The following is a 27,764-nucleotide window of genomic DNA, read 5'->3' on the forward strand; positions in this document are numbered from 1 at the left end:
TACACATTCAGTGCCATCTCAAAAAACATGCCAGAAAGGTTGTGTGTATGTGTGTGTGTGTGTGTACGTGTGTATGTAACTTGGCAAGCTGATTCTAAATTTATATGGAAATGCAAAGGACCACGAATATCCAAAACGCTTTTAGGTCAGAAGAGCAGGGTAGGAGGATGGCGTCACTGGGGATCAAGGCTTATTATAAGGTCTGGTAATTGAGGCACTGTGGTATTAGTGTATAAATACAAAAATACTTCAGTGGAATAGCAAAGAAAACTCAGCAGCTGACCAACACATAAATGGACACCTGATTTACAACAAAGTGGGGATTGTAGAGTGGTGGGGGAAGAACAGTCTTTTAAGTAAATGGTTCTGAACAAGTGGATATTCCCATATGAGAAAAACAAAACGAAACATGTGATTCCGCCTTCACACCATACACAAAAATTAATTGTAGGTCTAAATATGAGACAAGATATAGTTTGTAGAATACAATATAGATATTATAATATCTTCAGCAATTTCAGGTAGGGAAGACTGATACATTTGATTACAGTAAAATTAAGAACTTCTGTTCACTAAAATACATCATTCAAGGAGTAAACAAACAAAATCAAGCAAATACCTTTGAGAAAATATTTGTAACACATATAACTGACAAAGGCTCATATTCAGAATATATAAAGAACTTCTACAAATCCTTAAGAAATAGCCAAACAACCCAGTAGAAAAATAGGCAAAAGACTTGAAAAGGCACTTCACAAATAGGCTGGCAAATGGGCAGTAAACATACATAAAGATACTTAATTTGGGACTTCCCTGGTGGCGCAGTGGTTAAGAATCCGCCTGCCATTTCAGGGGACAAGGGTTCGAGCCCTGGTTCAGGAAGATCCCGCATGCCACGGAGCAACTAAGCCCGTGCGCCACAACTACTGAGCCCATGTGCCACAACTACTGAAGCCCACGTGCCTAGAGCCCGTGCTCCGCAACAAGAGAAGCCACCACAATAAGAAGCCCGCACACTGCAACGAAGCGTAGCCCCTGCTTGCCACAACTAGAGAAAGCTCACGTGCAGCAATGAAGACCCAATGCAACCATAAACAAATAAAATTGATTATTAAAAAAAAAGATAATTTTGTCAGCAATCAGGAAAATACAAGTTAAATCCACTTTACATTAAAATATCAAGAAAGGAAAAGATGTGCTACAAACTTGGAGAAGATATTTTCATGCACATTATCAACAAAAAGATTAGATCTTGAATACATAAGGAATTCCTGTAAGGCACTAAGAAAAGCAAACAGTACAGTGCAAAATAATAATCCGCTATGTGTATACCACACTGGATTGATCCACTCATCAGTTGATGGGTATTTGGATTGTTTCCACTTTTTGACTCATGAATAATACTGCTATAATATTCATGGACAAGGTTTTGTGCGAACATGTTTTCATTTCTCTCGAGTTTATACCTGAGCGGAACTGCTAGGTCATATGGTAACTCTATATTTTGAGGAACTGCAAGCCTATTTTCCAAAGTTGCTGGACCATTTTACATTCCCACCAGCAGTCTATGTGCGTGAGAGTTCCAATATCTCTACATCCTCACCAACATTTGTTATCTGTCTTTTTCATTATAGCCATCTGCATTTGTATCCTGGGACTGCCATAACAAATTACCACAAAGCTGGTGGTTTAAAACAACAGACATTTATTTTTTCGCAGTTCTAAAGGCCAGAAGTTTGAAATCAAGGTGTCAGCAGGGCTGTGCTTTCTCTGAAGTTTCTAGTGGAGGTTCTGTTCCTTGTCTCCTCCAGCTTCTGGTGGCTGTTGACATTCCTAGGCTTGTGGCTGCATCATTCCAATCTTTGTTTCTGTCCTTACATATCCTTCTCTATTGTGTGTGTCTCTCTCAAAACTCCCTGTCTCTTTCTTATAAGAATACATGTGATTGCATTTACTGTCAGCTCGAATAATGCAGGGTAAGCTTTCCCTCTCAAGGGAGGGCTTAATCACATCTCTTGCCACATAAGATGGCATTTACAGGTTACAGGGATTTGATACGGCTCTTTTGAAATGCCATTTTCTGATCTAGCACGCCATCCCAGTGGGTGTGACGTATCTTATTGTGGTTTCAATTTGAATTTTCCTGATGGCTAATCGTGCTGAGCATCTTTTCATGTGTTTATTAGCCACTTGTACATTTTCTTTGGAGAAATGTCTATAGAGATCCTTTGCCCAATTTTTAATTGGGATATTTGTCTTTGTGATTTATAAACTGGGTTATTTAATTTTATATAAGAGTTCTTTATATAGCAGTGACATCAGGGAAGATGATGGAGTAGGAAGTGCCAGGAATCTGTCTTCCCACCCAGACAACAATTGTACTGGCAGAATTTGACTGAAGTTAACTATTTTGGGACTCTGGAGTCTACAGGAAAGCTTTCAGTTTCCAGGGAGGGCTTAGATGGTAAGCCCTGGTTAATTCCAGGCAATTTATCTCTTAGCATACATGGTAGCAGGTACCCATTCCCCAGTCCCCTCAGCCTGACAGCAGGAAGCTGTGCCCATGTTGCTGGAATGGCTTATGGGAGCCAGGGTAGGTAAGTAAAAAGGACCCAGTTCTCTGAATACCAGGGGTCTGTGTACTGATTGCTGATTGCTTCTTCTGATCACAGACGTGCAGATACAGAGGCAGGCAGTCATCATTATAGTCATATTACAGCCACTGGCTGAAGTGGCTTCCAGAGAATCTAAAGAGACAGAGTCTGTTGTCCCCCACCCCCTTTTGTTTTTCCCTTTTCTCCTTTTGAAAGCCAGACAATTAAGAAAGGGAACGTTTTATTTTTTTGTGTTGTTTTTTGGCTGTGCCCCACACCTTATGGGATACTAGTTCCCTGACCAGGGATTGAACCCAGGCCCTCGGCAGTGAAAGTGCTGAGTCCTAACCACTGGACCACCAGGGAATTCCTAAGGATGGGGACATTTGAAAGCAACCACATATACAGGGGAATCTAGAAAGTCACTGCACATGCCCAGGAAAAGACATAGTCTCAGAAAAAACCTGAGAAGAGCTTAAGCTTGTACCTCAGGCTGATACCCAGCACAGAGACACCCTACAACAATTATTTAAAAAGAAAAAGAGAAAAAAAAAAAAAAAAAAAAAGGAAAGAAGGAGGGAAAGAAGGAAGGAAGGAAACTCTGGGGAAGGGGGGGGGTCTGATTTTGAGAGTTACCGCATTACAAAACTCAAACGTCTGGTTTTCAACAAAAATAACAAATCATAAGACATATAAAGATACAGAAAAGCTGGCCCATTCAAAGGAAAATATAAACTGACAGAAACTTTGTCTAAGAAAGAGCACGTGGTGGAGTTTCTAGAAAAGACTTCAAAACAATTGTCTTAAAAATATTCAAAGAGATAAAGGAAGACAAGGACAGAATCAAGAAAATAATACTACTTGAACAAAAGGAAAATATCAATAAAGAGACAAAGCATAAAAAGGAACCAAAAGGAAATTTTGTATATGAAAAGTACAATAACTGAAATGAAGAATTCACTAGAGGATTTCAAAGGTGAATTTCAGCAGGCAGCAGAAAGAATCAGCACCCCTGAAGATATGAAAATGGAAATTATTGAGTCTGAGGAACAAAAAGAAAAAGATTGGAGAAGAGTAAATGGAGCCTAAGGGACCAAAATATGCATCGTGGGTGTCTCAGAAGGAAAAAAAGAGAGAAAAGGGGGCAGAGGGATTAATTGAAGAAATAATGGCTGAAAACTTCTCAACTTTGATGACAGACATGATTGGAAACACTCAAGAAGACCCTCACCAAGACATATTATTTTCAAAATTTCCAAACACAAACACAAAAAGAATCTTGAAAGCAGCAAGAGAAGCAAGTCATCACATATAGGAATGCCCACTAAGATTTCTCATCAGAAACCTCAGAAGCCAGAAGGCAGTGGGTTGATATATCCAAAGTGATGAAAGAAAAAAAAACACACACTGTCAATGGAGAATCCTGTATCTGGGAAAATTATCCTTCAAAAATGAGGGTGGAGGGCTTCCCTGGTGGCGCAGTGGTTGAGAGTCCGCCTGCCGACGCAGGGGACACGGGTTCGTGCCCCGGTCCGGGAGGATCCCACATGCCGCGGAGCGGCTGGGCCCGTGAGCCATGGCCGCTGGGCCTGCGCGTCCGGAGCCTGTGCTCCGCAGCGGGAGAGGCCACAGCAGTGAGAGGCCCGCATACCATAAAAAAAAAAAAAAAAAAAAAAAAAAATGAGGGTGGGGACTTCCCTGGCAGTTCAGTGGTTAAGACTCTGTGCTTCCAATGCAGGGGGCGTGGGTTTGATCTCTGATTGGGGAACAAAGATCCCACATGCTGTGAGGCAAAAAAAAAAAGAGGGCAGAATTAAGATATTCCTAGATAAACAAAAGCTGAAAGAGTTCATCACCACTAGATCAGCCTTCCAAGAAATGTTAAAGGAAGTCCTTCTGGCTGAAATGAAAGGACACTAGACAGTACCTCATAACCATATGAAGAAATAAAGATCTCTGGTAAAGGCAAATGCACAGGCAATTATAAAAACATATAGTATTGTTGGAACTTTGGTTTGTAACTCCACTTTTTATCTTCCATGTGATTTTAAAAGCTAATGCATAAACAACTGTTAACCTGTTTTTGGACACACAATGCATAAAGATATAATTTCTAACAGCAGTAATGAAAGGGGTGGTAAAAAGCTTGATAGGAGTAGAGGATGCTATTGAAATTAAAATGGTATAAATTTGAATGAGTTTTTTAACTTTGGGATGCAACCTAAATATCCCTAATTGTTTTGGGTAGTACTGACTTTTTTTGTGTGTGTGTGTGGTACGCGGGCTTCTGTTGTGGCCTCTCCCGTTGAGGAGCACAGGCTCCGGACGCGCAGGCCCAGCAGCCATGGCTCACGGGCCCAGCCGCTCCGCGGCATGTGGGATCTTCCTGGACCAGGGCACGAACCCATGTCCCCTGCATCGGCAGGTGGACTCTCAACCACTGCGCCACCAGGGACGCCCAAGTACTGACATTTTAACAACATTCAGTCTTCCAATCCATGAACATGGGATGTGTTTCCATTTATTCGTGTATTCTTTAATTACTTTCAGCAATGCTTTGTAGTTTTCATTGTACAAGTCTTTCATCTCTTTGGTTAAGTTAATTCCTAAGTTTGTTTGTTTTTTTTGATGATACTGTAAATGGAATTGTTCTTTATTTCCTTTTCGGATTGTTCATTGTTAGTGCATAGAAATGCAACAGATTTTTGTGCTTTGCCTTTGTAGTCTGCTACTTTGCTGAATTCATTTATTAGTTCTAATAGTTTTTTTGTTTTGTTAAAAAAATTATTTATTTATTTTTGGCTGTGTTGGGTCTTTGTTGCTGTTTGCGGGCTTTCTCTAGCTGAGGCGAGCAGGGGCTACTCTTCATTGCAGTGCGCAGGCTTCTCATTTCAGTGTCTTGTTGCAGTTGCAGAGCATGGGCTCTAGGTGTGTGGGCTTCAGTAGTTGTGGCATATGGGCTCAGTAGTTGCGGTTCACGGGCTCTAGAGCACAGGCTCAGTAGTTGTGGCACACGGGCTTAGTTGCTCCACAGCATGTGGGATCTTCCTCAACCAGGGCTTGACCCCATGTCCCCTGCATTGGCAGGCAGATTCTTAACCACTGCGCCACCAGGGAAGCCCTTTTGGTTTGTTTTAGTTTTTTGGTTTTTTTCTGTGGAATTCTTACGGTTTTCTACATGTAAGATCAGATCATCTGCACAGAGATAGTTTTACTTCTTCCTTTCTTATTTGGATACTTTTCTTTTTCTTACCTAAATGCTCTGGCTAGAACTTCCAGTATTATGATGAATAGAAGTGTTGAAAGCAGACTTCCTTGCCTTGTTCATGATCTTTGAGGAAAACCTTTCCGTCTTTCACCATTGAGTATGATGTTCCCTGTGAGCTTTGCATTTACAGCTTTTATTATGTTGAGGTAGTTTCCTTCTATTCCAAGTTGTTTGCATGTTTTTATCATGAAAAAGTGTTAAATTTTGTCAAATGCTTTTTCTGCATTAGTCAAGATGTATCATGTAGATTTTCCCTTCATTCTGTTAATATCGTATATTACGCTCACCAATTTTTGTGTTGATGCATCATTTCATTCCAGGAAGAAATCTCACGTAGGCCTGATGTATAATCCTTTCAATATGTTTCTAACTTAGTTTGTTTGTACTTTATTGGGGACTTCAGCTTCAATGTACATAAGGGATAGTTTTCTTGTAGTGCCTTTGTCTGCCTTTGGTATCAGAGTTATGGTGGCCTCATAGAATGAGTTAGGTAGTGTTCCCTCTTCAATATTTTTGGAAAAGTTTGAGAAGGATTGTATTCTTATTTAAATATTTGGTAGTTAACCAGTAAAGCCATCAGGTCTGTGGCTTTTATTGTTTGGACATTTTATATTTCTGATTCAATCTCCTTACTAGTCATACCAGCTTTTATTTCTTGGTGATTTAGTCTTGGCAGGGTTTGTGTTTCTAGGAATGTCCATTTCATCTAGGTTATCCAATTTGTTGGTGTACAGTTGTGCATACTGCACTTATGACCCTTTTTATTTCTATGGACTCAAAAGTAATCTCCCCATTTTCATTTCTGATTTTAGTAATTTGAGACTTTTTTTTCTTCTTATTCCATCCAGCTAAAAGTCTGTCAGTTTTGTTGATCTTTTCAAAGAACCAACTTTTGGCTTCATTTATTTTTTCTATTATTTTCCTATTCTCTATTTTGTTTATCTTTGCTCTAGTCTTTGTTATTTCCTCCCTTCCACTAGCTTTTAGTTTGTACTTTTTATAGTCCCTTAAATTGTTAGGTCGTTTTTTTTTTTTTTTAACATAAGCATGTATAGCTATAAATTTCCTTCTTAGCATTGCTTTTACTATGTCTCTTAAGTTTTGGTATGATGTGTGTGGTTTATTTATTTTGGCCACGCCACGTGGCATGCAGGATCTTAGCTCCCCAACTAGGGACCGAACCCATGCCCCCCTGCAGTGAAAGCGCAGAACCCTAACCATTAGACCACCAGGGAATTCCTGTTTTTTTAAATTATTATTCATCTCTAAGCATTTTCTAATTTCCCTTGATTTCTTCTTTGATCCATAATTTGTGTAAGAGCATTTTGCTTAATTTCTACAAGTTGTGCCTCCTAATTTTACTTCTGTTGTTGATTTCTAACTTCATTCCATTGTGATCAGAGAAGATACTTTGGATGATTATCTTTTTATTTTTGCGGTTCACGGGCCTCTCACTATTGTGGCCTCTCCCATTGCGGAGCACAGGCTCCGGACGCGCAGGCTCAGCGGCCATAGCTCATGGGCCCAGCCGCTCTGCGGCATGTGGGATCTTCCCAGACCGGGGCACGAACCCATGTCCCCTGCATCGGCAGGCGGACTCTCAACCACTGTGCCAGCAGGGAAGCCCTGTATGATACCTTTTAAAATACAGTAAGACTTCATTTGTGTCCTAACATATGGTTTATCGGGGAAAATGTTCCATGTGCACTTGAGAAAAATGTGTATAGCTGTTGCTGGGCAGGGTGTTATGTATATTTGTTATACCTCGTTGGTTTATTAAGTCCTCGATTTCCTTACTTACCTTCCGTCTGGTTGTTTCATCCATTATTGAGAGTGGGGTATTAAAATCTCCAACTACTACAGTAGAACCATCTATTTCTCCTTTCAATTCTGCCAGGTCTTCCTTCATATATTTTGCTGATCTGTTATTAGGTGTGTAAATATTTATAATTGTTATCTTCTTGATGCATTTAAACTTTTATTAACATATTGTCTTTGTCTCTTGTAAACTCTTTTGAGTTAAACTCTATTTTGTCTGATATTAGTATAGCCACCTCTATCTCTACTGGTTACTATTTGCATGGAATATCTTTTTCCATCTTTTCACTTTCTATTTATGTTTGAATCTCAAGTGAGTCTCCTGTAGACAGCTTGTTGTTGGGTCATGTGTTTTTATCCATTCTGCCAATTACTGTCTTTTGATTGGGCAGTTTAATCCATTTACATTTAAAATACTACTGGCAAGTAGGGACTTCCGTCATTGTGCTGTTTCTTTCTGCATGCCTCACAGCTTTTTGTCTTTCATTTCCCGCATTACTGTTGTCTTTCGCATTTAGTGGATTTTTTTTTTTTTGAGGTTAAATGCTTTCATTCTTTTCTCATTTCCATTTTTTTTTAAATTTATTTTTTGGCCGCATGGTGTGGCATGTGGGATCCTAGTTTCCCGACCAGGGATCGAATCAGTACCCCCTGCGTTGGAAGCATGGAGTCTCAACCACTGGAATGCCAGGGAAGTCCTCATTTCCTTTTGTATATATTCTAGAGCTGTTTTCTTTGTAGTCATCATGGGCACTACATTTAACATCCTAAAGATATAACAGTCTGATTTGAATTTATACACTCTCCACTAACATAAGCTCCTTTACAGCTCTATCCCTACCCGTATCTGTTGATGTCACAGAATTACATCTTTATACAGTGCAATGCCCCAAAAGATAACACAAAACTGTAATACTAGCTCTTAGATTGTTTTTAATGTATTACTCTCTTAAATCACGTAGAAAACTGAGTTACAAACCACTGTTACAATAATATTAGCTTTTATAATTTTCCATGTATTTACCTTTATTGAGATCTTTATTTTTTCTTATGGCTTTGAGTTATTGTCTAGTGTTCATTTCACCCAGCAGGAGTCCCTTGAACATTTCTTGCAGGACCTCCAAGGTTTCTGATGAGAAACCTGCTATGCTATCGGGGCACTGTATGTTATGAGTTGCTTCTCTTGATGATTTCAAGTTCTCTTTACCTTTCGAAAGTTTGATTATGTGTCTGTGGTGGATCTCTGTGTTTATTTTACTTGGAGCTTGAAGCCTCTTGGATATTCATGAAGCTTCATTCATTTACTTTGGGACATTTTCAGCCATTATTTCTTCAAATATTCTCCCTGCCCTTTTCTCTCCCTCTCTCTCTCCTTCTGAGACTCCCACAATGTATATGTTGTTCCTCTTCATGGTGTTCCACAGGTCACTCAGGTTCTGTTCATTTTTCTTCAATCTGTTTTTCTTGTTCTTCCCTTGTCCTATCTTTAAGTTCACCGATTCTTCTGTGTGCTCAAAGGCTGCCTTTGAATCCCTCTAGTGAATTTTTCATTTCAGTTACTGTACTTTTCAACTCCATAATTTTTGTTTTTTTAGGTTTTCTCTTTATTGACATTTACATTTTGTTCAGACATCATCTTCTTGACTTTCTCCACATCCTTAGTTCCTTGATGTCCCTTGTGTCATCTATAGCCTGGTAACCACAGTCTGATTTTTCTTTCACACAAAATGCTCCTCTTGAGTCCGCATCTGGCTCCACCAGTTGGGTCTCCCTGTGGCCCAGAGGATACTATTTAACTCAGGAACTCGTCCACTCTGCATCCTCCCAGGAAACCTTCACTAACAGCCTTTCACACATATTCTAACCACAACCGTGCAAGGCCACCCCTTTATCAGGTAACCCCCAGTAGCTTCCTGAAGGCAAACTGTGCCTCCCCTGTTAGACCCTAAGATCTCTTCAGCAGGGCCCACGTCCTGTCCTCTTGCCTCCCACACAGGGTAACTGAAGTGCTGGGCGCTCACAGTAGAGCAGAGTCCACTTGCTGTTTGACTGCCTGGTTATACAAGGAGGCTGCTGCGCAGATGTCCTTTACACAGAAAATAGGTTCCAGTGAAAACACCCTGTCCTGGATGTTTCCAAGCGCCAGTTTCCCTTGCTCCAATCACAAATCCCTATTGGGAGGTAGCCTTTGGCAGCCATGTTTCAAATCCCTTGTAACGCTCTGCACCCCCTGTGCCCCTCCCTCACCTTTGGCCACATTTGACTGGAGCTGCCACTGGAGCTCATGGTGCTGGAAGTGAAAAAAAATCAACCTGATAGAAATGCTGCAAGACCAGTGTGAGCCTATCAGACATGCCTTCTTAGGAATCTCAACTAGGAAGTCTGGAGAACTGAGCATTAACCAGCAGGAACAGAAGCTTGATGGTCACAGGGGGCCATGAGAACACCCAAGTCATGAGGAGGTTCCGTGTAGCTTTACAGGGCCAGAAAGTTCACGAATAGTGGACGGAGAACTAGAGAAACCCAGAGAGAAGTAGACATGTGGGCAAGCGCCCTGGAGGAATGTTCTTTCTTGCCCAGGGACCTGGAGTCCTAGTTGGTACAATCTGTGTCCACAAGGCTGGACCTGCTAGTGTCTCTTGGGTCCTTGCAAGGCCAGGTTTGTGCAGTGGGGCTCCCAATGATTCCATCATAATGTGAATCCTTGGGAAACCGTTCCCAAGTGACTCCATGAGTTATTTGTCACCAAAAGAACTTTATCACGTAAGACCTGTGATCACATTTGAGAATGCTTTTCTTTGCTCTTTGAGGAATCCAACCCTGCAACTACAGAGGGGCTGTTCCTAGCTTGGAAGTCATAACAGAAAAACCCTGCGTTCACTCAGGCCCTGAACCTCCTGGAATCCCCTCCAGGGTGCTGCCCTAACCCCAGACAGGAGATCTTGGTCTGCAGGGAAGGTTCCAGCACTCCTGGGTGCTCAGATTCTGCTGCCTGTGGGAGGGATTTGGGCTTGTTAATCCTTCCAATCTGACATTGTGCCCTCAGGACAGCCAGGGGACCCTGACATTCCCAAGCCAAAGTGCATCCTTGTCTGACCAGTCCACCCTCATGGCAGCTGCTGGCTTTGTCAGCCATGGGATTAATAGCCCTCCTCGATTCCCACAGTGGCTCAGCATTCCTGGCAGCAGGATACAAATGTAATTCCATTCCTGCAGCTTGTGAAGACTCGGTTCTCCAGGGTTCAGTTTGTAGGTAAGTACTGCCACCTCCTCCAGCCTCATCCCACACACTGCACTCAACTAAAGGGAGTAGTTTCTACTTTCCAGACATGCTCCCCTACTTCTTCCTCCGGGGTAAATTCCTGCTTCTCCTTTGAAATGCGACCTCTTCTCTTAAGACATTCCTCAAAGTCCCCGATTGTTTCCTCCCTCCTCCGAAGTTCCACCCCTCTGTCCTGTGTCTGCTTTGGTCTGCGAGCTCCTTTAAGGTGGGGCAAGGCTGAAGCAAGCGAGAGATGCGGGCCAGGGGTACAGATGCGGTGCATGAGGTTGGCACCCTGCCTCAGATTCTGTCTGGAGCTTCACCCAAGTCAAGCCTGGACCCTGAGAGCTGCTACCTGGCCCTCCCTCCAACAACCACCCTAAGGACCAAAAAGTTACTCCTTATCCTTGCCCTAGGTGCTTCCCAGTTTACAGGACCTGAGAACTGTAGGGTGGGACAAGGTGGAAGCTTACACAGCAAAAGCCATGGGGTCTGGGCTGTATGCGGGTGTGCTGTGGAACCTTCAGCCAGTCTCCTCCTCCTCAGGACTTGTTCCTTCCTTGTGAAGTACATGTTACCTAATGTTTATGTCACCGACCTCACTGGGTACTTTGGAAGGATTCCTTCCCTGGATGTTACAGGACCACTGGGACCAGACTCAACCCAGCCTCATACACTGGCCCTGCACCTGTCAATCCTTATCTCAGGCTGGGCTGGCTTCTGGTTCATGCTGCTATTTACATTATGTTATGGGCCCCAGGTGGGGCCATGGCCTGCCCTCAGCCTCTGCTCTAGACTGGTCTGAACATCACTGCACATTAAGGGCTGCTTGAGGCAAAAACTGTTAACACCCTGAAACTGCTCCAGCCAAAAATAACAGCGCTTTCAACTACCCACTGCTCTCAATCTGCTGTAACCCGTTCTGAATGTCTGCAGGTACTGGCATGAGCTCTTCTTCCCTTTTGTCTCTCTTCCACACAGGGCAGTTTTCCCTAGCTGCCCCACTCAGGCATTACCTCTCCTGCTTGCTGTACTCTAATTGCTGTACACAGGCATTACCATCCCCATTAAACACAGAATGATGGGCTTCTAGTTTTACAGAGGGCCTGCCAAAACCTAGATGACTCCAGAGCCCAGGTGAATATGCCCCATAAACTCAGAACGCATAACCGAATACTAGTCATTGAGAACAATGTATGAGTCCTGGTTTGGGTTCTGAGGAAAGAACCTCTCCGTGTTATTTCCATATGCTAGTACATAGGAATGGTTCAATTTTCTGGCTGTGAAGAACTAGCAATCTTTCTGAAGACCTTTGTTGGGCTAGGGCTGGAATATAGAACCCTGAGGCAGGTGGCCACAATGCCTGAGCTCCCAACCTCCTACAAAGGCTCAAAGGGACAAATTCTGGAGACTGTGCACAGGTCAGACACAACAACTTTGGCAAGTCTTACGGAGTGTCATTCTTGGAGGAGAAAGATCTATACAGAGTACTGGGGACAGAGAAGATATAAACATGACTGTCCATTCAGGAAAGACAGGACACAAACCACATGATAGTTGGAGAGAGCAGAGATTCAAGTGCACTACTGTTCCTGGCACCGAGAGCGCTTTGAAGCTTTGGAGTGGTCAGATAGGCTGGAATCTGAAAAACCATCAAAACTGACAATACAGGGGTTGGGCAAAATTTTTGCATTTTAGGGTTACTCTTAGTACTGGCCTGTGAAGCTGTAGCAATTCATTAGATGAACACCCATTCTCTCTCAAACCTTTAGGAGCCCAAATAGTACCTTTCAAGTTCATTAACCTCATAACTTTAGAAACATTCCTTTCTTAACTAAGGCTAAATGCTATAGCCAGTTATTTAATTATATACCAGACCCACCTCAAGTCCCTCATCAACACCCAGGCAAGATTTTAAGAAACCAGACCTTTTTGGTTTGTAATCAACTTGAGTTACAGAATAAGAACACGAGATCTAAGGAAAGCCACTGTAATGAGCAACATCTGTTTTTGAGTAGGGGGCAACTGCAGAAGGAAACATCCAACACAAATCTGAAGCAACAGCTACAAAAAAGGGGGAGATTTCAATGCTTCAATTTTAAAAACAAAATTTAGGTTAATATTAAAGCAAAGACAAAAAATAATTTTAACGTTGTTTTAATCACGTAACATAGCTGTTTCAAACAGGAAGTTTTAAGACAGTTGAATACAGCAAAGTGAAAGATCACTCTATTAGGATAGCTGCTATGAATAAACTCCTTACTCTGTGGATGTGAATTCCACTGAAAGTTTGGCACTAGACTGAAGAGTGGTCTAAGCCAAAATTTTCTCTTTAGTGTTTAGAAGCCTTGTAAGTTTTCCTTCAGATTTAAGGGGGTGGGGGAGGAAGAAAAAGGGGAAAAGAACCCTCTATAACAGAACCTCATTAGCTTGATAATGGGTATGCTGAATGCAACTTGATCCCCCCAGAACAATTCCAGATAATGGCAAAAATTTAAAACCTACGTGAGACATGAATTTGCAAAAACCTCTTCTCTTTGGTGCGACAAAGCACATTCCCCTCCAGGTAGGTATATGGCTCTCCTTCAACCTCACCAAAATCTATCAAGAAAGGCAGCTGGAGACCAACTTGTACCTCTCCAGTAAGACTGCCAGGGTTTAATTTCTTAAAATACCAAGCTAACAAGGTTTTATTATACCAAATGTTCATATAATTTCAATGTGAAAAAAACTTACACACATTTGTTAAGGTCTCACTGTAATCTGTGAGATGGATCACAAACGAAGAGGCGAATGATACAAGCCAGTGCTCTCCACGCATTTTGATTCCCAGTGTACTTTTTGTGTAAATTTGCATCCTCAAGATGATTTCTCAGATGTAGTCATGAGCCCTTCTATCAAGTGAGTTTACATCAGCAAATTGGGCAAACAAATCACAAGAAGTTATTTCCAAACCTAAGGGCCAGGATGGGCTGGGTCAGGCCCTAGTCACCTGCTTTCAGTTGCCATCATCACAGACTTCCTGGGTATCTCACACTATTCATTGTGAAAATAAAAAACACCCCAAGTCTTACACCAAAATATAGGCTCTTAGAAGTATGCTTTTAGCTTTTAAAAATAAGACATTTTGGGGGGTGGGGGGAATCTGAGATACAGTTAACACTTGTTTTGGCAAGATAGCAACAAAAACCAATAAAGTATAAGCTATGTATCCAAATGCAGAAGTCATCAAAGAACCAGTTTATCAGGGGAAAAATCCACACTGAACAAAAGATACACTATGTCTAAATATTTTGAAATTGTAATTTGAATCAAGAGTAAAATTGATTGAAAAATTTTGCTCAGTTTTTGCTAGAGATTAAGTGTACCTTTTCCTGCTTCCCCCAAATAAAATGGTAGAGCTTACTTATCACTCCCCGAAGTTTCAGTTTTCTCTCAATATAAAGCAAGAGCTACATACACATAATAAAATGTTTATGTTAATGTAGTAATTCCCCTGGCTCATCCAACGTGCAATGCACATGACTTCAAAGACTACAATTTGGGGCAAGCATAGAAAAAATGGAAAAAAAAATACACAATTCAAGTTTCAAAACCTGTTCTTAAAATTATTTAGAGGACACCCAGGTCATTTTAACATCTCAGTAAGTTAAAGGTGTTGCACTGTCATTTGATTATCAGTCCACCTTGGCATGGGAAGAATGTACATTACCAGATGCCAATCTGAGGGACTAGAAATAAGACTTAAAAGTACTAACAGGCTCCAATAATCCTATCAGATTAGATGATGGTGCAACATTTTTTAAAGGAGCCAATTATTTCAGCTTACTTAAGTCATTCAGAGCCAAAAATCTGAAGAACGACCAAAATCAAATCTTTATTTTTATAACTGTATAAATGTGACCCAAATGTGTCCACCACTAAATTTTCAAAAAGAAACATGCTGTAAATAAGCAAACTACATCTGCTCACTGATATGTGTATGGACTCCCTAGATGTCTTGTTGGGTTTAAATACAGACCACTCACAGCAATACATTTTTAGTAGAAAGTGTAGCATGACGTTAAGCCATTTTAGCTTTTGCACATACATGTTGCACTTCTGGCTGATGATGCAGAAAGATTCTCAGCATTACACTGTTAAGCTGGGCTGCACCCACCCCTTTAAATGGCATCAATATCAATGTCATCGTCCTTGTTGTCAGACTTTACAGCTTCAACTTTCGGTACACTGGCAGTCTTTGAATACACCACCTGATAAAATGAAGATTTTTGATTGTAAACCTTTATCCCAGTAAACCCTTGTAAAATAAAACCACTAAGAAGTCAATGGTCAACAAAGGACAAAAACTACCTAGAGAAAGCCATTATTCTTCATGAAAATTTGTGTGTATGTAAAAAGTAAGCTAACCCTCCGCAGCCTAACAGTACCTTATTTTTATGAACGATCAACCCTATACTTACGTTAAATAAACTCTCCCTTTGGAAATTCAGACAATGTTTATTTGGAATCAATGCCTGGGGGTAGGAGAGATTTCCAGCACCTTTTCTATTAATGTGATTACTTTCCAAATTAAGAGGCTGTATTACCCAATACTGGCATTTTATAATTCTCAAACACCCACCACTAACACTGTATTTAACGATTTCCCCAGCGTTTACCTCAATGTTCTCATCTTCATCATCATCTTCACCACCGGAAGATTCTTCCTCTGCTTCCTTCAACCATTTTATAAAAGGTTCCGCTTTGACACGAATCTCTTTGGCAAGTTCTTTTGAGACATATTTCTTAGAGGCCTAAAAAGTGTTCAGTATAATTTTCTTAGTTCAAGGAATTTAAAATAATGCGAGTCATTTATATAATTGCCCAAATACATCTCTTTGAGGGGACTGGGCCACATCCTAATCTTGACCCCTCAGCAGAATAAATGTATTCAGCACAAGGTTTTCTAGAAACCTTACTAGAAAACTACCGTGATGAGAATCACCCTACAGGTTATACCAGTCAAGCATGTACAGACTAGGTATTAGTAGTTAACTACTTCTTCCAAAAAAGCCCCAATACTTCTAATCTTAAAGAGCCATTTAAATATTCCCCACCTTTTCTGACCAGCTAATGATGACTTCTTCCTCCAAAAGGTCTGCATCATACATCTCCTTCAAGATATGTGGAATCTTGGAGATGAGCTGAGCTTGATGCATTGCTACCACACACTCCAAGCCATGAAGAAGGTACCGTTGAGCTTTTTTGTTGTTGTGACAAAACTGCAAATAAATATCTCAGCATTAACAAGCTTTCTTAGATGTTTTAAGCTGACAATTCTAATATATGTTCTAAACTTATTGCCTTAGAAATTGTTCTTTGAAGCCATGGCCCTACAGCAGTCATTCAGAGAGATCAATGCTTAAAGATCTCTAATTTACTTTACGTATAAGGGACTACATGCACCAATTTCCAGGTACTCCCATTCCTGTTAAGGTAGGTCAATTATCTTCATTTTCAGGATGACAGTACAAATAAACGAGGTTAAATCAGTATTTCCAAGGTCACACAGCTGTAAAATCTTATGAATCTAGAATGATTCGCTTACTCGTAAGAAATGGCGCCTGTATTTCTTAATTTGCTCTCTAATTTTCTCATTAAAAAGAACTTCAGTCAAAACAAGAGGGCCCATGGCTTTTACATCCAGTCTTTCTGCTTCAGCTACAATTTCTTTGTCAGATGAGTCAATAACACCCTCTTCTTTCTTTTTCTGCAAATAAAAGGAAGCAATTCAGTGAGATGGAAGCACATTTTGCTCTAGAGATACCACAGTCCCTGCTCTTACGAACTCTTCCCCTACCTAATTCAAGAAGGTTCTAGGACTTCTAAATAATACACACCTGCCGAAAACAATGCCTGGAACCACCCTCAAAAAAATTTCGGAATAGAAGTAAAGGTGAGACTTGTATTTGAGTATTTCAAAAGGAAGCATGGAAAAAACACAACAAACTACCTGCCAAGTACCCAGCTTAAAGTAATATCTAACAAAGCTCAGGGATGGGTAGAAGCTGATTTAGTATGATCACGAAATGTTTAACTGTTCTTGAAGCAAGCATTTCACCTTAACAAAATCAAACAGGATATTGACACGCTCTTCAACAGTCCTTTCCAAATCATCACTGAGGGTTAAAACTTTCGCGTGGTCACTGATTTCGTCCATTCTTCGCCTTTGAGCTTCCTCTGTTGTATCCTCCCCCCAATCATCATCTTCCTCTTCTTCCTGTTTTTAAAAACAAAACTGCTTGGCCAAAAAAAACGACCTTATAGGTAATAAAAAGAAATCCCAGATTTCTAGTCAACAACATCAACTTCCCACTAAACTTGTGTTCACATTAGTTTAGTCAACGAATAGCACCTGGAACCCAATATACTGATGTATTGTTCACTGAAGAGCAGTTCATTTCTGCTCACCTCAACCAAAGGTCACACTGTACACAATTTTAGTGCCCACCACACCCATCAACCTTGCACTGACCACAGCATGCGGAGGACTGATTTCACTGGGTGGTGGTGGTGGTGGTGGTGTCTCACTGCTGGACATGGAACCATTTTCCTTGTCTTTGCCCTTTCTATTTTTCTTTTCCTTCTCTTTCTTTCCTGTACCACTGTCACTATTCTCTACAGGGACAAAAAGGAAATAAAGTTTAGTACCGTAACTTATATTACACCTCATCGCCCATCGTGAACATTTAAAATCTTGCCCTTTTGCTTTAAAACCCTCCCCTCAGAAAACCACACACAGAATGCTACCTATAATTCTAAATGAATTCACAAATCAATTTCATCCACTATATTTCACAGGTAAGCAACTCAAGCTGAGAATGGAATGTCCCTACCTATCAGTGGTATTAACTATTGGGTAAAATTAAGACTGAATGGTAATACCTCAGAAAACCAGGTAATTAAAGTGGCACTCAAAACCCTCTCCTTCCATCTGTCATGAACTTAAATAAGGGTATTTCTTAACCGCACTTTAGTCAACAGCTGGAACACTGTTTAAGCCTATATAACGGCTCGTCTCACGGAGAAGAGAACACCGGAATAGGTTAGACTTTCTTGCTATAGCAAGCTCAAATTGTGTCAGAGTTTTGATCATCTGCCACAGAGTGTTGCTTGCATGCTCTAAAACCACTTTAGCTTAATGAGCAAAGACCCACATTTACAAAAGTTTTCCAGAAGTCGATCCTTTACTAAGATCCCATTACAATTTGCCTTACAGTATGTCATACATACTAAGACAGGTCTTGAAAATCGAGAATGTGGTACAGTTTAATTGGCAGCCTGTACTTCACCTTTAACAATACATAAAACAGTACATTTAACAAAAAAGTTCAAAATTCAGTAAAATATGGCACAATGACTAGAAATTTCTTAAACAGTTGACCTTTGGACAACACAGGTTTAAACCGCACGGGTCCATTTACATGGGAGTTTTTTTTCCCTCAATAAATACACACTACAGTTTCACACCATCCATGGTTGGTTGAACCTTGGATGTATAAGGCTGACCCTATTGTTATAGGCAAATTTTCACTTGTGCAGGTATTCAAAGGTCAACCTCACTCCAGTTTTACAGCAGTAAAGAAACTTCCATTGTTTCCATCTATCAGGTGCTTTATGCCAAGATTTTAGAAGTTATCATAAGCACTTACCAGGTGGGTTTTTGAGAATGAATGTGCAGAGTTTATGATGTGTGTCAAGCATGCCTCGATAGCCACAGGCTTTACAAGAATTACCTATTGTTTGTTTCTTTGGATTGACATGCTGCCAAAAAAGCAAAAATAAGTTATGTCAACCATAATGTATGATGAAAATTCTGTGAGGAACGAAATATGAAAAGATCTAACCATCGAGAGGCATCTAAAACACAAGTCTAATATCAAAATAATTTCTTTTTTTTTAACATGAAATCAGTATGGAAATACCTGCAAAATTTGATGTTCGCTCTGCCTTCCCGGGAACATAATTTGCGGACATCACAGAAACAGATACAGTTTTTTCTTTTACTGACAAAAACCTCAAAGGCACTCACCAGATCCGTTTCAGGATTCTCACACTCAGGACAAAGAACAAATTTTTTAATGAATCCATCCAACATGTCTTGCAGCTTATTCGCCTCATGAGATCCATTGACAATGTAACGGTCATTCTTAACATCAAACTGGGTCTGTGCTCCCAGTTCACAACCAAAATATTTGGTGGGATCTATTTGGGGGAAGAAAATCTGTTCATTACAGTTAACTAAATTGATCTTTGGCTGCTCACCCTCATTTATACAAATATCACTCTGTATTTTTAAGTTGCTAGGTTCAAAAAATGTGTTGCCCAGATAGTTTTTTATACTAGTAACAACTAACACACCAATGAGTTTTAAGCCCAAATTTCCACTCGACCCAGAAGTTAACCAACATACAATTCAGGCAAGATTTTGCGGACCAGAAATTATCAGGTTTGTGTCAATAAAATGCCTCTTTAGACTTCTTTCAAGAAGTATTACTTACACGTTGGAGGCCGATTAAGCGCTTTGGCTACGTCAACCATGTTGACTATAACTGTCTTGATTCCATTTCCTTTGCCCTCAACCTAAAGGAAGTAAGAAGTTTAATTTTGCGCGTCTACCCCGGGAGAAGCAATCTTCAATCATCTATGAAAGAAAACTTAGGACTTGCTACTAAAATGAAGATGAACGTTACCTTGGCAATCAGACGGGGCATCTTGTAGCGATAGAACTGGTCTGACACGCTGCGGTTGACGTTGACAGACATTTTGGCTTATTAGTGGCTTTATCAATAAGATGAAGAGATCTTTGATTGCAACTTTTTGGTATCCTCTGTCTGGAGAAGAAGGGATGACATAAACGACTGCAAGAGTTCTCGGTCTCTGACATGAAAAATTTTTCGCCACTGAGGCTGTAAGCTTCTTGCTTGTATGCTATGTTTCCCCAATACAGGTACCAATGGCTGCGCAACAGCTCTGAAAGAGAGGAGAAAGAACAAACAAATCCCCCACGTTTAACGCGATCCCTGCATTACGACACCTCCCTGTCCTTTCCGTTTAATCACACCTAAGGCTCCAACGTTAAAAGCATCTGTGCTACGCAAAAACCAGTTCTCAGACTCACGTAACACGGGACACCTGCAGCAACATAAAAGGCCTCCATTTGGACGCAGATGTGATTCTGGGAGCCACCAGACTAAAACGACAACCAACTACGGCGCTTCAGCTGCTCTGGGTTTTTATCCCACCAGTCACCACGACAACGGTCGGCTTCGGCCGAGGAGCCGTGCTTTAACGACCGCCGAGGAACGAACACAGACAGGCGTCTCCTCTCCCCAACCCAGTCCGCGTTGTCAACAAACTTGTGATACATCCCTCGACGACGAAAGTCTGTACAACTGTTCTTCACGGTCAAGTTGCGCCTTCGGCAGCCAGGGCTTACTCCAGAGCCACCCGTCCCCAACTACACCCACGGAACGCGGCCTCGCGGGACGCCGCGGAGCGTGCGCGGACGCCCGGCCCCGACCGTGACCCCCTGTCCCTTCCTCTCTACGCACACGCACCCGCAACCTTCGCTCCCATCCCCGCGCCCGTCGTTCCCTCCAGGGCTGTCAGGGATGAGCCGGAGGCCCCCGCGAGGCGGGAGCGGCGGAGGCGCAACGTCGCCAGCTTCTCCGGCGCCCGCGGCAGCCCCGCCATGTGCGCCGCCCGGCGGGGGAAGCGAAACCGGCCGAGGGCCGCCGGCCCGGCCGCCCCCGCCCCGCCGCGGCGATGACTCAGGAATGCAGCAATTAGGCCTGAGTCAGCCCCGGGCGGCGGCGGGCCCGCGCGGCGCGCTCCCGCGAGGCCGGGGTGGGGTACAGGTGGGGGTGGGGTACAGGCGGGGGCGGGGGGCGGTGTGAGGACAGGAGGGGACGCGGCGCCCGGCCCCGCTGCCCGCCCGCCCAAACTGCGCCACACACGCGCGCTCACACACACAAGCGCGCGCGCGCGGGTCACGCGGCGCGCCGCCATCTTGTGCGGCCGCCATCTCCCCGCCGGCCCGCCGACTCACCGTTTTCGTCAAATAAAGACATAAACCCAACGCTGCTCGCCCGGGACTGGGATGAAGTGAGGCGCGCGCGAACCCGAGTCCGAGGAGCGGCGGTGGAGGCGGCGGAGGCAGCGCAGCGAGCAGCGGCCGGGCCAGGCGCCGCCGAGCAGCGGGGAGGGGCTGTCCCAGCGACGTCCGGGGTCCACACCCTTCAGCGCCCGGGGCCTGGCGACCTGGCGCGGAGAGAAGGCGCAGTGAGCCGCGGGTGTCGGGGAGCCTTCCCCGCCAGCCAGCGGCCCGCGGAGGTCGAGGGTGCGGGGAGAACGGGGGACCGGGCCTGGGGCTTCCGCCCCTCCACCGGACTCACCTCTGGAATGTTCTCGCTGTGACTGAACAACGCCGCCGCCGCGCTCAAGCTACCCTCGGCCCCAGCGCCCGCCCCCCGCGCCAGGCCGCACAGCCCATTGGCTGGCCGTCCACCCGAGCTCGCTCGTCATTGGCCAGCATTTCGCGTCAGTCGCGTCTTTCCCCGCCCCTTCTGCTTCCTGAGGCTCCGCTCGCCGCCTCGGCCCGCCTCCAGCCCTGCAACCCGGCTTCCTTCTCTCGTTTTCCCCTCCCCCGCTTTTCCCAGAGGCCTTCGCGGGCTCGCGAGAGTGGGCGGGCCGCGGCGGGGAAGCGCTGTCGCTGTCTCGCGCTTTGTCGGTTTGGGCGCTCCAGGAAGATGGCGGTTGCCCCCCCCCCCCTCCCCCGCTTGTTCGGCAGCGGCGTTGCGGCTCCCGAGGCCGCGTTCCCGCACGAGTTCCCGCTCCGGGCGGGGGAACTCTCGGGGGTTTCTCTCTGCCCCTTCCGTTCCTTGGGGACGCCCGTCGTCGAGTCTTGAGAAAGAAGTTGCTTTTCCTCCCCACTCCCCTAGGCCTGGGCAGAGGGCGAAGGTTGGAGGGCCTGGGTATTTCGTCCCAGGTGCCGCCTTTTATCCTCCGAACCTCAGGTGTGCGTGGCCGCGGCGATCGTGACTCAACCGCCCGCCTTGCTCCCTCCGCGGCGCCCGGCCTGCAAGCCTAGTTTGGCTGGTCGCTCACGTCCACCCGTTTTCTAAAGAGGAAAACACCAAATTAGTTCGTAACTCCGGGGCCTCCTGAACCGATCCTGGGGCTGGGGGGAGGGGGTCCTCCATGTTCTCGTGCTCCACCGTCACTTTGCTGAAAATAAGCCTCACATCAGGTTACCGTTTGTGGAATCCTCCTCTCCAGTGTTTACAAATTGACCTCCTTGCCCGGCAAAGGAAAGCCGAAAACAGGTGTTCCTAACGATGTTCCAGTGTATTCGCTCGAAAACGATTACTATTTACAAAGAGCCTCTCACATTTTAGTTCTGTTCATATGATTACAGAAACTCGCCAATTCTTTCAGATACTTATATTTTGTGTAAAATTTCGGTTGCGACTGTAAAAATGCACTGAGTCCACTCTGAAATGTGAAAACATACTTGACTCTAGAGCAAGAGCCAAATAACTGAGCGGTTGCAGCAGTGTCCTGGGTGGCAGTGTGGTTTCCCGGATCTGGATGAAATAGCAATGTTACTGAGGACAGGGTGAGGTGGATAAGGGGCTGACCTTTGTTTTACAACATTCGAATTTGCAAGGTTAAAATTGAAAGGTGTTTTGATTTTTATCAAAGTTGAAGATTACTCTGACATGGTTTTATAAGCTTTGTAAACCACTTAAAAATTGACAGTGCCGGCTTCCCTGGTGGCACCGTGGTTAAGAATCCGCCTGCCAATGCAGGGGACACGGGTTCGAGCCCTGGTCCGGGAAGGTCCCACATGCCGCGGAGCAACTAAGCCCGTGTGCCACAACTACTGAGCCTGCGACCTAGGGCCCGTGCTCCGCAACAAGAGAAGCCACCGCAATGAGAAGCCCGGGCACTGCAACGAAGACAAACCCCCGTTCGCCGCAACTAGAGAAAGCCTGCATGCAGCAACGAAGACCCAAGGCAGTCAAAAATAATTAATTAAAAAAAATTGACAGTGTCAGTGGGGAGAATTAATCAAAGGGATGATCCAGAATTGAGAGAAGTGATTTGTTCATTGCTGCAGGGGCTTCTGTTGTAATCACACAGTGTATACGTTGGTGTGTAATCGTTAAACCAAATGCATAATGCTTTATGGGTACCCGGGTTCCCGTCAGACAAACTAGAAAGATCCCAAATGCGCTTCTCTGGTTCTCCCTGGGGCTTGACTTAGCAGTACTGAAACTGAGTTTTTGCATGGCTGCAGACAAATGACATTATTTTAGAAACTTGAAAATGTGGACATGAAACTACCTGAGGTTAGAGGCCTGCTTCCACAGAAAAGTTTTTTTTTAACAACTAAATACAAAGTGATCACTTTTTTGTGTAATGTTTGATGGCCCCATATTTAATTTCATTAAAGAAGCTTGTACTAATTTTAACTTTAATTTTTAGTATGTGTACCATTCATTGTGTCTAATCACGGACAACGTTTAAAAACAACTCAAACATAACCATTTGTTGAATGCTTCTCGTAACCTAGAATTTTTGAAGTCCTTTGAATACACTATCTTATTTACTTCTTTGACCCATGAGGAATTTTTATTCCCCTTTTACAAATGAGCAAATTGAGGCTTACTGGAAAAAAGCAACTTGCCCAAGATCATACACTAGTAAGTGGTAGATCTAGAATTTAAACCCAGATCTGTCTGATCCCAAAGTCTGTTCCCTTAACCATTGTATGACACAGCCTCTCCAGATGAATATAACCATAAATAAAACTAGGCAATTTGCATGTGTAATCCCATTTAATTCTTTAACAATTATGTGAGGGAGTGTTGTTATGCCCATCTTACAGGTGAAGAAAGAGACTCAGGAAGGTTAAGTAATTTTCCCAGTCACCTGTCTCGTAAATAGTTGACCGCGTTTGAACACTAGCTTGACGCCAAGCTCATTGCACAATTGCACCTCCCATTTCTGGGTCTCCACCACCTTTGGCTGCGTTTTTCCCCCAACCAGGTGCTCACAGTTTGCTAAATAATGGGTACTTGGCGCTTATGAAATCCTTGTCAAATGAGTGCCCGAATTAATGCATTTCAGGCAATGTCCTGGACGGCAGATACGAATAGCTATCGAAAAAGTAAGTTATTAAATTGGCTTTACGATTGTTTAGTTACGGGTGTCTGTGAGTCTCTTTAGCATGAATTAGCCCCCGTAAGCAAGATCAAGTCTGTGTAGACTGAGAACCTTGTGCTTCTGAGCTGAGGGCCACTGAGGGGACCAAGGCATTGCCCTCTGTGATGGGCCTCCCTCTATGACATCCCTCTCTCAGCTCTCTCTGACCTCTAGCATACTTTTTTTTTTTTTTTTTTTTTTTTTTGCTGTACGCGGGCCTTTCACTGTCGTGGCCTCTCCCGTTGCGGAGCACAGGCTCCGGACGCGCAGGCTCAGCGGCCATGGCTCACGGGCCCAGCCGCTCCGTGGCATGTGGGATCTTCCCGGAGCGGGGCACGAACCCGTGTCCCCTGCATCGGCAGGCGGACTCTCAACCACTGCGCCACCAGGGAAGCCCTCTAGCATACTTTTAAAGCTGTGTGCTATTAGTTAAGCTCCTGTCTCCCCTACTTGAGGATGGGCTACAGGGGATATGCCCCGTTCTCCTTCTAGCACAAGCCTGTAAGTGTACGCATAGGCAGACATTTGAAGCTGCTGGAAGGGAACTGAAGGTTATCTGGTGAGTACAGAGGTGGTGAAGGGTGTTGGCTGTGTTGAGGACTAGTGTCCTAAACCACGGTAATCTAATGCACCATATCAGTAAACATTTCTGAATTGCTAGGCAGCGAGGATATAGGCTCTGCCTACATCACAGGCCCTGCCCAGGGAGACCATGTGTCAACAAGCGGTGGCTAATATCTTCCTGGTGGACACCCGACTGAAGCTTGTCCCGCTCCGTGGAATCGCTGACCCTCTGGGCAGGGGTCTCCCTGCCTTTGTGCCTGGCACCACCCCCACCCCAAACCTCTGGCATTCACGGTGCTTCTTTGTAGTTGCCACTTCACTTGTCCATCTTCCTCATTAGGGTAACCAACTGGCAGACAGGAAACTTATCCTTGAGGAGAACCAAGGCATTTGAACTTTGGCTGAGGACCAGGGACCTTCAGTTGCAAAGGGGACAGATGCCTCTGAGGAGAAGAGGTATCCAGGCGAGGTGTCACTGGGGACAGATGTGACATCTTCTGCCTCCCAAGTATATAACTCTGACCAGCGTCTCTCATGTGTCATTCCTTGAAAGAGAGAAAAAAGCGCGAAGTGGTATCAATTCAGTAGATGATGGAAAAACGTGGGTGACTCGGAGAGCAGGCCCTGCTCTGGAACTGGTTGTGTCCTGGTCACACAACACCTCAGGATGGGACAGTGACCACACTGGTGGCTTCTGGCTTGCCGCAGGTCCTTTCTTTAGGGAAGCAAGGTGGGTGCATGCTGAGCTGGACCCTCACATGCATGACTCTAGTGGCAGTGGGCTGTTGTGGCCCTACGAGGCGTGTGCGCTCAGAGGGCTGGAAGGGGCCCAGGAGTGCCCTGCAGCTGGCTGTCCCGCTGAGACCCTGGGTTCCCGCTCTGATTCCTGACAGCCGTTTGCAAACCTTTGTGAGAGAACATCTTAACGTGTTCCCATCTCTGCCACACACTGTCCTCTTTAGCTGGGAGTCTGGCACAGTGCCAGCCAGTTAGCTCACTGAGTGCGGACGGGCCGTGGCCTAGGCCTTGTGATCAAGCACTGGACCCACGCCCCAAGGAAGCACATTCTCGGCTGAGTCAGCTGCCACTTTGGGTAGACTTGCCATCTACGTCTAGTTTTTGTTTTGTTTGTTTTTTGGGTTTTTTTGGCCGCACCCTGTGGCATGTGGAATCTTAGTTCCGGGACAGGGATCGAACCCGTGCCCGTTGCAGTGGAAGCACAGAGTCTTAACTACTGGACCGCCAGGGAAGTCCCTAGGTCTAGTTTTTGACAGCATATATGTATGGTTACCTTCTGGGCTCTGTGTTTCTTACAGGAGGCCTATCCTGCTCCTCTGTGTATGGCCTGGTTTTCCTAAGCCAGTGGTTCTCAAATGTGGGTGAGCATTAGAATCCCCGGAGAGCTTAGAAAAACATAGATTGCTGGACCCTTCCCAGACTGGAATTCAGTAGGTCTGGGTGGGCCCAGAATTTAGATTCCTATCAGATTCCCAGGGGCTGCAGGTGCTATTTGTTCCAGGAAACACTTTGCCGTAAAGCCAGGGGACCATGTGACTTCGGAGTCCAGGGACCTCTTTTCCCCTCACCAGAGTCTCAGTAGCTTTCTTTTGAGATAGTCCACATGCCGTAATTCAGGCAGGCTGTCTGTGAATTAAAATAAGTAAAGAAGAACAAAATTAATGCCCCATGACTGCATTGCAGCAGTGGTCACTAGGCCTAATGGTGAAGTTATGGGACTGGCTGTCGGGAGACTTTGCGTTATACTGACCACGCCCATTAGAATTATGATAATGGTCCCAATGACATAGCATTGCTGCCGGAGCCCTGTCACCCGAGTTCTCTGATAGGCATCCTGACACCTCAGGGGGGTGGCAAGTATGCATGTTACCCCCTCCTCTGGTGGCTGGATAGAGTGAGCCTTGGAGAGAAGATTTACCCCAGGGTTGGGGTCAGGTGTCCTTACTCCCAGCTTTAGGGCCTTTCCCACATTGTAGGGATTACTTATCCTGCTTGGTGTATCCAGATTCTAGCAGTTTGCTTCTCCTCTTTTAGTCGGATTTCAGTGGCTCCAGTGCTCTTCTTCAGACACTTCAGCGAGGAGGTGGGATCTGAGGGCTGAGGATACATTTTCCTTTTGCCACTCATTTTCTTTTTTCTTTTTACTATATTAAAAATTTTAATTCTGTTCAGTAAAAGTCACCATACACAAAATAAAGAAAAACAATGGACTGTTACACACACATAATAACACACACACACAGTCTAAAGAGATAGGAAAGGATTAGTATTCAAAATATACAAAGAATCTTCTACAAATCAATAAGAAAAAGCCAAACAACCAAATTAAAAAATGGACAGAGAGTACTAACAGTAGGTTTACAAGAGAAGAAATCTAAATGGCTGATAAAAATAGGAGAAAATATTCAGTCTTACTAAAATGGAGTGTCCACTTTGCCCAACTATCAACAGAATTTTAAACTCTGGCTTTGTCAGGTGTTGACCAGATCATGGAAAAGTACAAACTATTATAAGACATCAATAAGTGTATAAATCTACTGAATGACATTGGAAATTATTCTAGCAATGACTACCTGTAATCCAGAAATTCCATTTCTAGGTATATATTCCAGAAATATGGCAAATGTACAGAACAAAAAGTTCATTGTGGGACTTCCCTGGTGGTCCAGTGTTTAAGAATCTGCCTTCCGATGCAGGGGATGCGGGTTTGATCCCTGGTCGGGGAACTAAGGTCCCACATGCTGCGGGGCAACTAAACCTGCGTGCCACAACTACTGAGCACATGAGCCACAACTTGAGAGCCTGCATGCCGCAACTACAGAGCCCACGTGCTCTGGAGCCTGCGCACCACAACTAGAGAGAAGCCCGAGCGCCACAACGAAAGATCCTGTGTGCAGCAACGAAGATCTCATGTGCTGCAACTAAGACCCGACACAGCCAAAAATAAAATAAATAAATAAATATTTTTTAAAAAGTTCATTGCCTC

General features: G+C 44.1%; 1 protein-coding gene and 1 non-coding gene across 2 annotated transcripts; both read right to left on the reverse strand.

Annotated features, from left to right (window-relative positions):
• Window positions 1-13,083: 13,083 nt before the first annotated feature.
• On the reverse strand, window positions 13,084-21,480 carry EIF5 (eukaryotic translation initiation factor 5). Its single transcript, XM_060003874.1, has 12 exons — window positions 21,382-21,480; window positions 21,036-21,247; window positions 19,678-19,957; window positions 19,486-19,567; window positions 19,017-19,189; window positions 18,637-18,748; window positions 17,460-17,602; window positions 17,046-17,204; window positions 16,533-16,694; window positions 16,042-16,206; window positions 15,604-15,738; window positions 13,084-15,195 (listed from the first exon to the last, which is right to left on the reverse strand). The coding sequence occupies exons 3-12, from the start codon at window positions 19,747-19,749 to the stop codon at window positions 15,106-15,108; spliced, it is 1,293 nt and encodes a 430-aa protein (XP_059859857.1). The 5' UTR covers window positions 19,750-19,957; window positions 21,036-21,247; window positions 21,382-21,480; the 3' UTR covers window positions 13,084-15,105.
• Window positions 17,976-18,099, reverse strand: LOC132421449 (small nucleolar RNA SNORA28). Its single transcript, XR_009518697.1, has one exon. It is a non-coding gene; the product is annotated as a small nucleolar RNA SNORA28 (small nucleolar RNA).
• Window positions 21,481-27,764: the final 6,284 nt, after the last annotated feature.

Source organism: Delphinus delphis, chromosome 2 (genome assembly GCF_949987515.2).
Source record: "Delphinus delphis chromosome 2, mDelDel1.2, whole genome shotgun sequence".
NCBI lineage: Eukaryota > Metazoa > Chordata > Mammalia > Artiodactyla > Delphinidae > Delphinus > Delphinus delphis.